At 43.8% G+C, this 14,080-nt stretch overlaps 1 protein-coding gene across 2 annotated transcripts in view; it reads left to right on the top strand.

Moving 5' to 3' along the window:
- Positions 1-14,080, top strand: part of usp43b (ubiquitin specific peptidase 43b) — a 278,525-nt gene that overhangs the window by 139,418 nt on the left and 125,027 nt on the right. For both annotated transcript variants that reach the window (XM_060901590.1, XM_060901589.1), the window contains exon 4: positions 5,410-5,502. In XM_060901590.1, coding sequence (XP_060757573.1) covers positions 5,410-5,502 — 93 coding nt within the window. The remainder of the gene's footprint in view (positions 1-5,409; positions 5,503-14,080) is intronic.

The raw sequence follows: 14,080 nt of genomic DNA, 5'->3' as shown, positions 1-14,080 counted from the left end.
GGTTCAAGAGGGTCTGCAGGCTGAAATACCTTGTTAATGAGCGAGATCAGAGGACAGTGACCAGACTGGTCTGAGCTGACAGGAAGTCTATAGTAACTTGTATCATCACTCTTTACAACCACGGTGAGCAGAAAAGCATCTCAAATGCACAATACATCAAACCTTAAGATGGATGAGCTACAATCAGGTTCCAATCCTGTCAGCCAAGAACAAGAATCTGAGGCTATCCTGGGCACAGACTCGCCAAAACTGGACAGTTGAAGACTGGAAGAAGACCAGGTGATTTAGTGGCTGGTTAAGATAATGCCAATAGTGTGCAAAGCTGTCAAGATAAACAGTGGCTATTTTGAAGAATCTAATATCTCATCTCATTATCTCTAGCCACTTTATCCTGTTCTACAGGGTCGCAGGCAAGCTGGAGCCTATCCCAGCTGACTACAGGCGAAAGGCGGGGTACACCCTGGACAAGTCGCCAGGTCATCACAGGGCTGACACATAGACACAGACAACCATTCACACTCACATTCACACCTACGGTCAATTTAGAGTCACCAGTTAACCTAACCTGCATGTCTTTGGACTGTGGGGGAAACCGGAGCACCCGGAGGAAACCCACGCGGACACGGGGAGAACATGCAAACTCCGCACAGAAAGGCCCTCGCCGGCCATGGGGCTCGAACCCGGACCTTCTTGCTGTGAGGCGACAGCGCTAATCACTACACCACTGTGCTGCCAGAATCTAATATGAAAGCTATTTTGCTTATTTGTTTTTTTTTTTTAAACCACATAATTCCATATACAGTTAGGTCCATATATATTTGGACACTGACACAAATTTAGTTTTTTTACCTGTTTACTGAAACATATTCAAGTTATATTTATATAATGGACATGGACATAAAGTCCAGACTTTCAGCTTTTATTTGAGGGTATCCACATTAAAATTGGATGAAGGGTTTAGGAGTTTCAGCTCCTTAACATGTGCCACCCTGTTTTTAAAGGGACCAAAAGTAATTGGACAATTGACTCAAAGGCTATTTCATGGGCAGGTGTGGGCAATTCCTTCGTTATATCATTCTCAATTAAGCAGATAAAAGGCCTGGAGTTGATTTGAGGTGTGGTGCTTGCATTTGGAAGATTTTGCTGTGAAGAAAACATGTGGTCAAAGGAGCTCTCCATGCAGGTGAAACAAGCCATCCTTAAGCTGCAAAAACAGAAAAAACCCATCCGAGAAATTGCTACAATATTAGGAGTGGCAAAATCTACAGTTTGGTACATCCTGAGAAAGAAAGAAAGCACTGGTGAACTCATCAATGCAAAAAGACCTGGACACTCACAGAAGACAACAGCAGTGGATGATCGCAGAATAATTTCCATGGTGAAGAGAAACCCCTTCACAACAGCCAACCAAGTGAACAACACTCTCCAGGAGGTAGGCGTATCAATATCCAAATCTACCATTGTGGCAGCGGGGGCGTGGTCTAGCATCGGTCTGTGACAGGAGGGCAGAGTCGGGGAAGTTAAGTGGCAGAATCACGACACCTGTTGTTAATTGATGTGTTTGTGTGTCTTCCCAGTGACCGCGCCCTTCTTGTGGAGAGAGAGGGCGCGGTCACTGGGAAGACACAAACACATCAATTAACAACAGGTGTCGTGATTCTGCCACTTAACTTCCCCGACTCCGCCCTCCTGTCACAGACCGATGCTAGACCACGCCCCCGCTGCCACAACCATAAAGAGAAGACTGCATGAAAGTAAATACAGAGGGTTCACTGCACGGTGCAAGCCACTCATAAGCCTCAAGAATAAAATGGCTAGATTGGACTTTGCTAAACATTCATGGAAGAACATTCTTTGGACAGATGAAACCAAGATCAACCTCTACCAGAATGATGGCAAGAAAAAAGTATGGCGAAGGCGTGGTACAGCTCATGATCCAAAGCATACCACATCATCTGTAAAACACGGTGGAGGCAGTGTGATGGCTTGGGCATGCATGGCTGCCAGTGGCACTGGGTCACTAGTGCTTATTGATGATGTGACACAGGACAGAAGCAGCCGGATGAATTCTGAGGTATTCAGAGACATACTGTGTGCTCAAATCCAGCCAAATGCAGCCAAACTGATTGGTCGGCGTTTCATAATACAGATGGACAATGACCCAAAACATAAAGCCAAAGCAACCCAGGAGTTTATTAAAGTAAAGAAGTGGAATATTCTTGAATGGCCAAGTCAGTCACCTGATCTCAACCCAATTGAGCATGCATTTCACTTGTTAAAGACTAAACTTCAGACAGAAAGGCCCACAAACAAACAGCAACTGAAAACCGCTGCAGTAAAGGCCTGGCAGAGCATTAAAAAGGAGGAAACACAGCGTCTGGTGATGTCCATGAGTTCAAGACTTCAGGCAGTCATTGCCAACAAAGGGTTTTCAACCAAGTATTAGAAATGAACATTTTTATTTACAATTATTTAATTTGTCCAATTACTTTTGACCCCCTGAAATGAAGGGATTGTGTTTAAAAAAAAAAAGCTTTAGTTCCTCACATTTGTATGCAGTCATTTTGTTCAACCCACTGAATTAAAGCTGAAAGTCTGAACTTCAACTGCATCTGAATTGTTTTGTTCAAAATTCATTGTGGTAATGTACAGAACCAAAATTAGAAAAATGTTGTCTCTGTCCAAATATTTATGGACCTAACTGTATGTTCCATATGTTATTTCATAGTTTTGATGTCTTCAGTATTGTTCTACAATGTTGTACAATAGTCAAAATACAGAAAACTTGTGAATGAGTATGGGGCGGCACGGTGGTGTAGTGGTTAGCGCTGTCGCCTCACAGCAAGAAGGTTCCGGGTTCAAGCCCCGTGGCCGGCGAGGGCCTTTCTGTGCGGAGTTTGCATGTTCTCCCCGTGTCTGCATGGGTTTCCTCCGGGTGCTCCGGTTTCCCCCACAGTCCAAAGACATGCAGGTTAGGTTAACTGGTGACTCTAAATTGACCGTAGGTGTGAATGTGAGTGTGAATGGCTGTTTGTCTCTATTATGGTGGTGTTCACATTAGACCGTTTTCGTCGTGGATGCACTGTCCGTGCACATTAAAACGCCGGGAAACGACTCCACAGGCGGAACAACTTGAATCCGCCAGGGCCCACGTATTCAACCCAGTTCGTATCTGATCCGGTGCTGTGTAAACATTGAGGAACGAGGAAACGCTGTGCTGAGCTCTAGCTGACGTCGTCATTGGACAACGTCACTGTGACATCCACCTTCCTGATTCGCTGGCGTTGGGATCACACAGCGGCTCAGTCCCGAATCACTGCTCGTGCGCTTCACTCGCACGCTCTGTGAGCTGCGCAGGGCCGGAGTGCGCACCCTCCAGAGGGCACTCGCTGTTCAGGGCGGAGTGATTTGGAGTGCAGGAGGAAGCACTGAGCCGCACTGAGGTTTATTTACACATTTCAACTTATTTACCTCCTTCAGGCGCTTAAACTCAGTGAGAACATGAACATCACAGCCAGGTGTGTTTATCTGCTGGAGAAGGTGTTCGCTTGCCATCCTTCCACTTGCAAGTGGTGAGTGACTTGCGCATGCCCGATATGCACTGGGATCATGTGACGTGCCGTCTAATTAGTCATGTGATTAGCGTATCCGTGTATTGGCGTTGCTGTGTGCACGCGAATCATTTTAAAAACGTTAATCTGATGATCCGCTGATACGGTCTAATGTAAACACCACCTACCTGTATGTGTCAGCCCTGCGATGACCTGGCGACTTGTCCAGGGTGTACCCCGCCTCTCGCCCATAGTCAGCTGGGATAGGCTCCAGCTTGTCTGCGACCCTGCACAGGATAAGCGGCTACAGATAATGGATGGATATGAATGAGTTGGGGTGTCCAAATGTTTGACTGGTACTGTACTTTCCTTTCCACCTGATATTCAAGATTTATTATTATATTGTTTTAGCGTCACGGACAATCTCTTTACTCTGTCTAAATATCAAAAAGTCAAAATTCATATCAGATGCAATTTTAGGTTAAAACAAAAGGAAATCGCTAAAGAATCTGGATATGTATATAAATGCATGAAAGCATTCATTTGTTTATAACTGATAGGAAGCAGCTGATTTTTGATTCCCCCCCCCCGAATCTTGAAATTGTAAAGTACTTAGTGTCAATGTTTAAAGATTAAAAATTAAATATAAAATTAAAAACATTAAATTGATCACAGCGAGTTTGAAGGGTGATGTGATGCAATATGAAACGAAATATTTTTGCACATGTGGATGGCAAGCCCGGCGTGTCCGGGCAGCTCTAAGTAGAGCACTCAGCAGCTCATCTGTGCAGCTGGAGCGAGTTGTTTGTATGCAGAGAGCAGCTCCAGCTGATTGGTGTCTTTTCAGGAACAGAGACTCGGTGGGTGAGCTGCAGCTCTGTTATTGAAGGAGGGAGCAGGCAGCTGGCTGGAGCTGAATAGACCTTTCTTAACCCCCTCCCTCCTTCTCCCAGTGCCAGGTTTGAATATTGATGCTATTATTGCTCCCATTCGTCTTTTTAGCTGAAATTTTGTCTTCCGTTATCATTTAATAATTAGTAAATGCATGCTGTAACATGCCTGGATCAGATTAATTGGATCATTTCATTGTCAGTTGGGGAGAACCACTGCATTATTTTCAAAGCAAAGCACATGTGTGAGTTCGGTGTAAGCTACAGAGCTTTTCAAAAGGCAGTGATAAGAATGATGCAATAAACTGGAAACGCTCGTGCGAATCCGTTCCATCTGTCTGGGGAAAAATCGTCTTTTCTCAGTCATGTTTTCTGCGCTCTTTTTTTGTCTGACATCACTTCGTTTCCAACTGATCTCGCACTCTTTAACACGCCTATAATGCCATGTTACTGTGTTGGTAATAAAAGATGACCGGGCGTGCTGTTCTAGAAAATAATCAACGATGAGGTGATGGCGCAGAGGATTGACTCCACGCTGAAGTAGATTATTTTTATTATAATAGCCTGTGCCGGGAAGTGTACACTGCAGCAGTTTCTCAATGATTAGGCTAATGAATAATGAATGTCCATGAAACAAGTTAATTCCTGCTTAGGTTATAGACGCTATAAACAGCTGTTCCCTCTCCACCCTTTGTTTTTTATCTCTCTTGAAGATGATAATACAAAAAAAACAGCTTGTCGTGTTGCGTCCTGGTATATTAGTGCACTATTAAAAAAAAAAATCCATCGAGCACCCTAAAGGGTTAATTAACAGTTCTTTGTAGAACCCTACACTAGAGGATTTCTCTTTCAGAAAGGGTTTCAATTAGAACTCGTTTAGGAGGTTTAAAAAAAAAACACCTTGAGGGTAAACCTTATCCTAGTATCTTAATTTTTGTATCTATTTTTGTTCTGTTGTTTTCCCCTAGGTCATCTCTGACATGTCCTCATTGCCTTAAGCAGAGTCACACCTTCGATCCTTTCCTTTGCATCTCTCTTCCCATCCCTTTACGTCAGACCAGGTGAGTATATCTCAACTCCACGTGCTTATTGCTGGGTTTTACGTGGCGTCAAATCCGCCTCATTAGTTATTCAGAACTTTAGCTGGATGGTCTGCCAAAGCTCAGTTGACAGAGCGTCGGTACGGAGAAGGTGCATTGCTCGCATGAAAAATGCCTTACTCTTGCGCTGTTTTAGGTCGTTCGAGTCGATCAAACCATGAAACTGATAGTTTCTTCAGGGTTCCCCGTGAACTAATAAAAAGGATGAACGAGCACAGGATTTCACAAAAAGACGTCGAGAAAGGTGGCTTTTGAGCCCCTCGCTGAAATCGAAGGGAGCCGAGTCGAAGCACGCTCGAGTTTGCAGCGATCACTTCTTGAAAGGTTTGTACTGTATAGAGGATGTGCAGTCACGTGGCCCGGCCGTGTTTACTCCGCCATATTGGACGGCTTCAGGATTGTTTACCTTGCGCGAGCGTAATGGAGCCAGGGAGTAATCCCCAAGAAAATTCGGAAAATACCCCATCTACATCGCACGATTACTTGTCTAAGTTTGTTCAGCATTTTGAAGGTGACGTGAGGCAGCGTTACGTGGAAAATTGTTCCAGGTTGGGGATTGCAGATCCGTACAACTTGCCGCAATCCTTGTTCAGGGAAATTCGGAGCTGCGGTGCCGGCGATTTGCCCGATCTGGCCTACCACGACATTTTACAATTTTCTTGTTAATCGTGTTACACTGGCAAAGCCCTCAAAGCTTAGAAGAGCCTGGAAGCTTATAAATATTTTGTCGCGGGATGGGTATCCCAACTATACCTCTGGAAGGTTCCGAAGAAGAATGTCTACTTGATAACCTCACGGGTAAGTGGCATTAAGACGTTTATCATAAAGAGACTATGCAGGACGTTTTATCGTAAGAATGTTCGAAATCTAAACTCAGTTCCAGATAGTGACAGGGTTGTAAATATGTACGTTTTTGTCTGAAAAAAAAAATATCACAAATCACCGACTATGCAGTTATCATTCAATCCGAAAATCAACTTAACAGATGTACTAGGGAGTATTGAATTAGAAGATTACACCTACCTGATATGAAGTGTTCACTACAAATTCGGCTGGTAGAACTGGGGTTCCAGTTTTCTCTTCGCACAGCGGACACCCGTTTTGTGCGTCTCTCCTCGTCTGCGGGGAATCTATAAAATGACAGGCCCTCCTTTTGGCCCTGTCTATTGGTACAACCAAATGCTGAACAAGATATAACCATTCTCGAAAGATCTACTCCTACACACTTGATAATTAGAACGGGTTCGTCCAAGTTCTATGCGCGGTCATGCCGTCCAACATGGCAGATAAACAAATATCACGTGACTTCGTGACGTCACGTGCACGCTCTCTATATCCCTCTCAGCTATGTCCTTAGTGTTTTCCAAGTACTTTTCTTGCTATGTGTTATTTTACGGTACTTTTTTTTTTTTTGTTAAGTCAGAAAGCGTTAAAGCGGTTTGTTTACTCCTCACAAAATCCATATGCATGAAGGTCACGACAAAATTCTTCCCCAGCCATACAGTTACAATGCGCCGTGATCACTTCTCCGTCTTGTTTAACTAAGATCCAGGTCTGTAAAGGGGTTTCTGATGAGCTTTGTGAAAGATTTCCCTGAGAGATAAGAGCCAACACAAGTGAGAATCAAGCGAACTGTTTGTTTACACTTCAACTTGCAGAGCTTCGTTGTAAAGACGTCAACGAAAAGCTTTTTAAAAAAAAAAACATACTTACATGGGCAAAAACAATACAGGATTCATTCGGCAGCGACTTGATCGCGAGGTCCTTTACCCAGCCACGTACAAAAAAGTTGTAAGCCTCCATACTCTTCCACGCTTTCATCTGTTTTGCGGTGCAGAAGGACGTCTACAACACCAGATAGTTTGAGATGTCGGGGAACTCAACTGAAGGGTAGTTTTCGAGATTGTGTGACAAATCCTTCTTTCCCAGACTGTAGGGGTCGATTCCATTGCACACAGCAATCTTCTGAATATATCTAAAGCGAGCAGTGGCTTCTAGATTACGAGCGTACTCTCCAAGTCATTGCTAGTTGTTTGCACTACGGCAGCTGTTTTGGTTTGCTCGACCACCAGCAGTTTTACCAGAAGTGAAATCGCTAAGAAAAGTCCTGTGACTGAAACCCAAGAATATTCAGTTATAACAGCTGACCTCTGATCATTTTGTGGTGTCAGTATTTTTGAATATTGAATATTGCCCTTAATTAGACCCCTCAGTATGCTGGCTTTTGTAGTTTAAACTGAACCAAACAAAGTCAGCATAAAGCCACACCAAGAGTGTGATTTTTACATTGCATTCTGGCATCCTGGAACCAGAGATGAGACATGTATTGCAACTGGGCATCGGCTTCCAGGGTAAAGTATAACATGCTGTGCATCGGAAACATGAATACGTACCTCAAGCATGCCAGCGTTGCTTTCAAAGCATTAACAGTGGGTGAACTGAGTGTTGAGGTGCTTTTGCTAGCCGTACACATTTATACCACTCTTCAAATACCAGCAGAGTTGCTGAGCATCTTATTTGTGTGATTCAGAAATATGTCTGAGGAGAAATTGGCGAGAAGTGGGAAGCGATTTGAGGCAGAAAGGCATGTGACTGGCTCCGTTTTATTGCCAGTCGTTCCAGACCAGAGCCAGAACAAAATGACCCCTTATACCGTATTCAGACCTTTTATTCAGAACGGTGAGGTGGGAAAAGGCACGACATTCCCGCTTTGAACAGGCTGTGTAAAAGGGGGCTCTAGATAAAGGTCCATTGGGTTCAGTCCTGGAGAGCTGGCATTGAGCACAGTTTGGAGAGTCCCTGCTTTAAAGTGCGTATCACGGGTAAATTCAGGAGCAAGATCAATGTAATTCTCCTATTTTATATTAAATTTTGGTCAAATATCTGTCGCATTTTGTGCAATTTTTTTACCTTGAACAATACCAGAAGAATTCAGCTGAAATCAAGCCATTTGAGGCGAATTGGTCCGCCTCTGAAAAAACTTGGCATTTGGATTTCCCGGCAAACATTGATTTTCGTGACGTCGCGTGCGGGACGCCTCCCTCTGAATCCTACGTCAGCGCTGGTTTGTTTATGAGAAAACGGCCTGGTGGTTTTCTGCAGATCTCTTCAACGTTATCACGTAATTATTAAAATGGTTAACAGATGTATCGCAGGAGGGTGTAGCAACACCAATCTTGATGGGATTAGTACTCATCGTTTCCCACATTGCGCTCAGGTGACAATTCCACATTTCAATGCAAAATCACTAGCTGCTAAACTTGGTCTACACAGGCTGCGCACTGAAACCGTGCAAAGCTCGCGCAGCCTGCTGGCGCTTCTGCAGGTGACATCACGAATCTGGCTCCAGACTCCCTTGGGATTTTTCCAGATGCATTTTATTTTATTTTATTTTTTTCTGTTGTAGACAGATGGCCTTGTGCAAAATTACCCTTCTAGTAGAGCAGATAACCCAAACAATCATTCATTTGATGATACAAGCATGAAATTTGGCAGAAATATTTATTGTATGTTAGATTTTAAGAAAAAAGTGCTGGCCACCTGAAATTCCAATATGGTGGCCATTTTCCAAGATGGCCACCGTGTGATGCCTAATTCTGAAAAATGTCAACATACTGTTGTATAAATGCAGTTATTATTGAGATCTTGTGGGTTTCTTTGCCATGATATTACTGACTCTAATGAGGGAACATTACTGGCGTCCCGGGAATCCAGTATGTTGGCCATTTTCCAATATAGCTGCCAAATAACTGCCTAATATGTAACATATTCCAAGTTCCGCAGTATTACCACATGTTTGTCCTTATAACTCGATTGGTATGGCTATTTATAGTCTTTCGTTCATATAAATACTGAATTGAGGTATTTCACCTGACATCACAGGGTCACGTGACGCCCCTGTGTCCGCCATTTTGAAGGTCAAGCTAGCTAATGTCAACAACATAGTAGCTAGTATGTTACTGTAGCAATGTTTATGTTCAGTCATTTGGATGACTGTTAAAACCTTTCAGTCTCAAGTTTTTCCTTTACTGGATTTACTAGTTTACTGTAATTATGATCCGGCAGCTATTTACACCGGATCCAGTGTAAATAGCTGCCGGAGCGCGCTCCGGCTTGCTCCCCCTCAAATTAAGCAGCGCGCTCTGGCTTGCTCCCGGAGTGCTCCGGCCGAGGTTCCGGAGCACGCTCCGGCAGCTATTTACACTGGATCCGGTGTAAATAGCTGCCGGATCATAATTACAGTAAACTAGTAAATACAGTAAAGGAAAAACTTGAGACTGAAAGGTTTTAACAGTCATCCAAATGACTGAACGTAAACATTGCTACAGTAACATACTAGCTACTATGTTGTTGACATTAGCTAGTGCTAACAGCTAGCTGCTAGCACACTGCTACAACACAGACACCGACCCTAATAATACAGTTCTTGGTCATTGCCTGGTAACAGCAAATTTATAACGGGCCATGTCTCAACAGACTAAGAAGTTATTTCAATGACATTTAATAACATTTTGTTTATCCTGAGGACCGAAAGTAAATGAAAATGTGAACAAACCTTAGCTGTAATCAGATGGCGACCACCGGCTCCAGGGACGACCCACTGATGTAGGCATGTTACCCAGCCTGACACAAAATATTTGTAGGCATCCAAACTCTTATACGCTTTCAGATCAATACCTGTGTATGGCGATGGGTTTTTAACGACATAGGTATACAGATCATGTGGGCCGAAGTCAGGTAAAGACGAGGGCTTCGTGTACTTCCGTACGTCAGTGAACAATCCTGGTGGAAGCAGGTAAACGTCGTTCTCTAAGCCTGCTAACCACAATTTTTGCAAATACCTCTCCCTCTGCTCGCCCTGTAAATGCCCTACGTCGCTGGATGGTGAAGGTGTTTTCTGCATCTCGCTCCTTTTTCTTTTATGTTTTTCGTTTGTCGCCTTCCTCGCATTCAAACTGATTCGAGCCGTGACGTCCAAAATGGCAGCCTAACGATGCATCACATGACTTGGTCACGTGGGTGAAAAACCTCAATAGGCAGATATGCTGGGTATTTTAACCCATTATTAACCATGTCCAAAGTTGAGATCTGTGGACACAATTGAAGTTTTAGCATCCATTCTCCATCTGCCATTGTTTAACGTACCAACCATGAGCAAGATGAATGCTTGTCATGTTATAAATCGGATATCATGGATATGGTCACTGTTATCCAGACAAGCGTGGCTCTTATAAGATGATGCAGGGCCAAAAATCAGCTGAAAGATCAGTTTATTTAATACTTTGATTTTTGAGGTTTTGTCTGTGTTTGAAGAACATGCACAAAAATCAATTTATAACATGCCAAGAACCAACTAATGCTTAGGTGGGTAAGGTGAGTTCGCTCAGTGTTCTAGTGTTCCTGTAGATGCTTGACATGGACGTTTCTCTTCTGTGCCTGATGTACTAGGGGTAACTGTCCTTTTCTGTGCTCTTATCAGTTTCGTATTATTAAACAAAAGTCGGCAGCTGTTGTGATATCTTGCTTGGTTTCGTATCAATGTGGCTTCTGTGCCTTCTCCTTCATCTAGCCGTGCTGGATTAAACGGTATTGGCATATCATTAAGGGCATGAAACAATGGCACATTGTGTGCTATTTTACTATATCCAGCATAGTCCTGATTCCTCTGGAATGAGCTAAGAGGTGAAATTAGTGTTTCATCCCCTTTGTCCACTTGACAAAGGCAACATTTACTCCAGTCAGTTTGCTGTCTTGTTTTGGCATCCATGGTAAGAGTCTTTGAAGTGGTGTAGGCCGAGGGTTTATCCTTTTACCACCTTTGTCCACTTGTATGTATGGGATACAGTTAGGTTCATGCTGCTGCCCTACACCTAACCCGATCGTTCATCCAATATCATTTTAAATCCCGTGCGATCTGTACACCATCTGGATAACGTTAAAGCCCCTGTCATCCTTGGCTCGGCTCTCCCGCGCTGGCACATCCTGTCCATTCAGGTGCGGCTGTCCAATCCTAGGGGCTGACTAGATAGCATTTGGGATACTAAACCTAGAGTTTAGCTGATATTGAACCCCATGCTGAGTTCCACAGCAGTGTCTGTCACCAGTGTGCCCTGGTAGTGAGCGACATACACTCTCTGCTCTGCCCCATCCTCCCCCTCTGTGGTTTAATTTCTGAGTTTTCCATCTCCTAGATGAACTACCTTTACCCGGCTATTGAGCTTCATCTACCCAGAGCAACTAGTTTTTCGGCGCTAGAACCCGCCGTTCGCCCCACCGCTATCTGCAAAATCACCCCTGCCTCGGGAAGGCTAGCATGGGACTTGACTGCCAGAGGCTCTGTGGTTCGCAAGCCATTGGGGCATTTTATAGACAAAAAGAGCTCATCCTCTTTGCCACCCCGGCATTAGCAGTCCTTTTTAGGGGTAAAAGTTGGAAATAAATGGACAGAGACGAACGGTTTCTACCGTTTTTGGCTATTTTCAGTGTCCTGGCGAGCATCTTGAAAAAATGGCGGCCATATTGGAATTTTTGATGGCCAACACTTTTTTCTGAAAGAGTGACTTACAGACAACATTCATACCAAATTTCATGCTTGTATCACCAACTGAACGATTCTGGCCAGAAATCACGTTTAGCTGCTCTACTATTCTGGATGAGTGTGTAAAGGGACATACTTTCATATTAAAAAAAAAAAGAAATTGGTCCAGGATATGCACTTTAAGTGTAGTAATATGGCATCTCACATCGGATTATATAATCTTGTTTAAACATGAGGCTCTTGATTTCAATATATCGATCACATCCATACATATTCAACCGACTGCACAACAATGTAGGCTATTCCTCATGAAATACCACTTGTATAGCCAATCCTGGAATCCTCACCTGTTATGCAGTTCATAGGAATAGAGGAAATAACTATTTATAGTAGCACTCCTGGAGGCTAAGCTCACAGGAGAACAGGGCCGAGCTGTCTGGTTGCATTCACAGACAATCGACTGAAAGGGCTCCTCCTAACATCAGAAACAATAGCGTATTCAGACTGGAACCATGAGGCACACCGCGCCCTGTGAGCACTGTACTCAGGCCTGTAGGGGAAATCCTGACATTTATTGGCCTGGTCACATGGTCACACTCACATGGGTAAACACATGCTCACAGTCCTACACTCCATTTACATATTTACTTTTATTGTGTTTGAAAAGTGTGTGTATATAAATTATAGCCAACCTAAGGGCCACGTGACAACACTAAGCCTTAACGATAAGGATAGCATGAGATTTCTCTTCTGTTCAGTACAGTGTTTGCTCAAGATTTTATTTACACTAAGAAACCGAGAAGCCGATGTGTCCGGACCGTTTTCTCTCACCTTTGTGATACAATGCGAATGACAGGCTGCTCCAGCAGGGAGGGGAGTTTGCTAATTAGAGAGGCTGATGTAGTGGTAAGCTGCCTTAGTGTTGTCAGAGGTGGGAGCATTCTCCATCTCTCACTCACAACCCTCCTGTTATGGTGCTGGGGTGCGCTTGGCACCGCATCTCTCGCTCACTCACACACACAAGGTTAATAAGGCCTTTTCCTCAGACTTTATATCTTCTGCATCCAATTTTCTCTCTTTTCCAGCTGAGTCTTTTCAAACGTGTCTCTTAATTGAATTTAGCTAATGAAGGGTGCACTGTTAAAGAAACTATTGCCTGAGATGTATCTGATTACACAGAAGTAAGCTGCATTTAAGGCATTTTTTACCTGCCGTAAATGAGGGCAGTTAAACAGGATGCAGCTTTTAACACACACACACACACACACACACACACACACACACACACACACCGAGAGAGAGAGAGAGATTATCCTCCACACTTTACTGTTTATTCCAGCAGGCAGATCTCTTTCAAGTAGATACGCTTCATGGGTGTAGTCTCGTCTGTTTGTGGCTTATCAGCCAAAGGTCTTTCTATCACAGGGCTAACCGAGAGACGAGCAACCACTCACATTCACACCTATGGGCAGTTGATCTAATCCACATGTCTTTGGACTGAGAGGAAACCGGACCAAGCTGTTCCCAGTCAGTTTGTAATATTTCAGACATCACAAAAAAGTACCAAAAAGATATCCAAAATATCTTTAAAAAATGTCTGTTGTAGCATAATTTGCCACAATATCAGTATATCGAAGCATTGTTATAATCACCAGCCCTACTAGGACTCCATTAGAAGGAAAAAGAAAGTAAACCCAATAGTGTGATTCTGCAGACTTGTGATGTTCATCCTTCGGGGTCGAAGATGACCATGACTTCAATTTTTGACCGCTGAGTGGGATCCCCGTGAGTCACGGTGTGCTGGCCAAGGTGAGGTGAAGCAAGGCTATGTTTGGGGCACCTTTTCTAGCCCCTTCCTCCATGGAGGTGAGCAGAGCAAATCCTAAACAGGACTGCTCAGTCACCCAGGGGACTGCCGAACTCCGCTACTGCTGCTTTGTTCTAGCAGAGAGTGACCCTATGCTTTGGGCTGCCTGTGTGCAGGTTTGCGACTACAGCTTC

This window comes from Neoarius graeffei, chromosome 20 (genome assembly GCF_027579695.1).
Source record: "Neoarius graeffei isolate fNeoGra1 chromosome 20, fNeoGra1.pri, whole genome shotgun sequence".
Taxonomy (NCBI): domain Eukaryota; kingdom Metazoa; phylum Chordata; class Actinopteri; order Siluriformes; family Ariidae; genus Neoarius; species Neoarius graeffei.
Note: the sequence above shows the minus strand (reverse complement) of the source record. Positions and strands in the feature narration are given on the sequence as shown.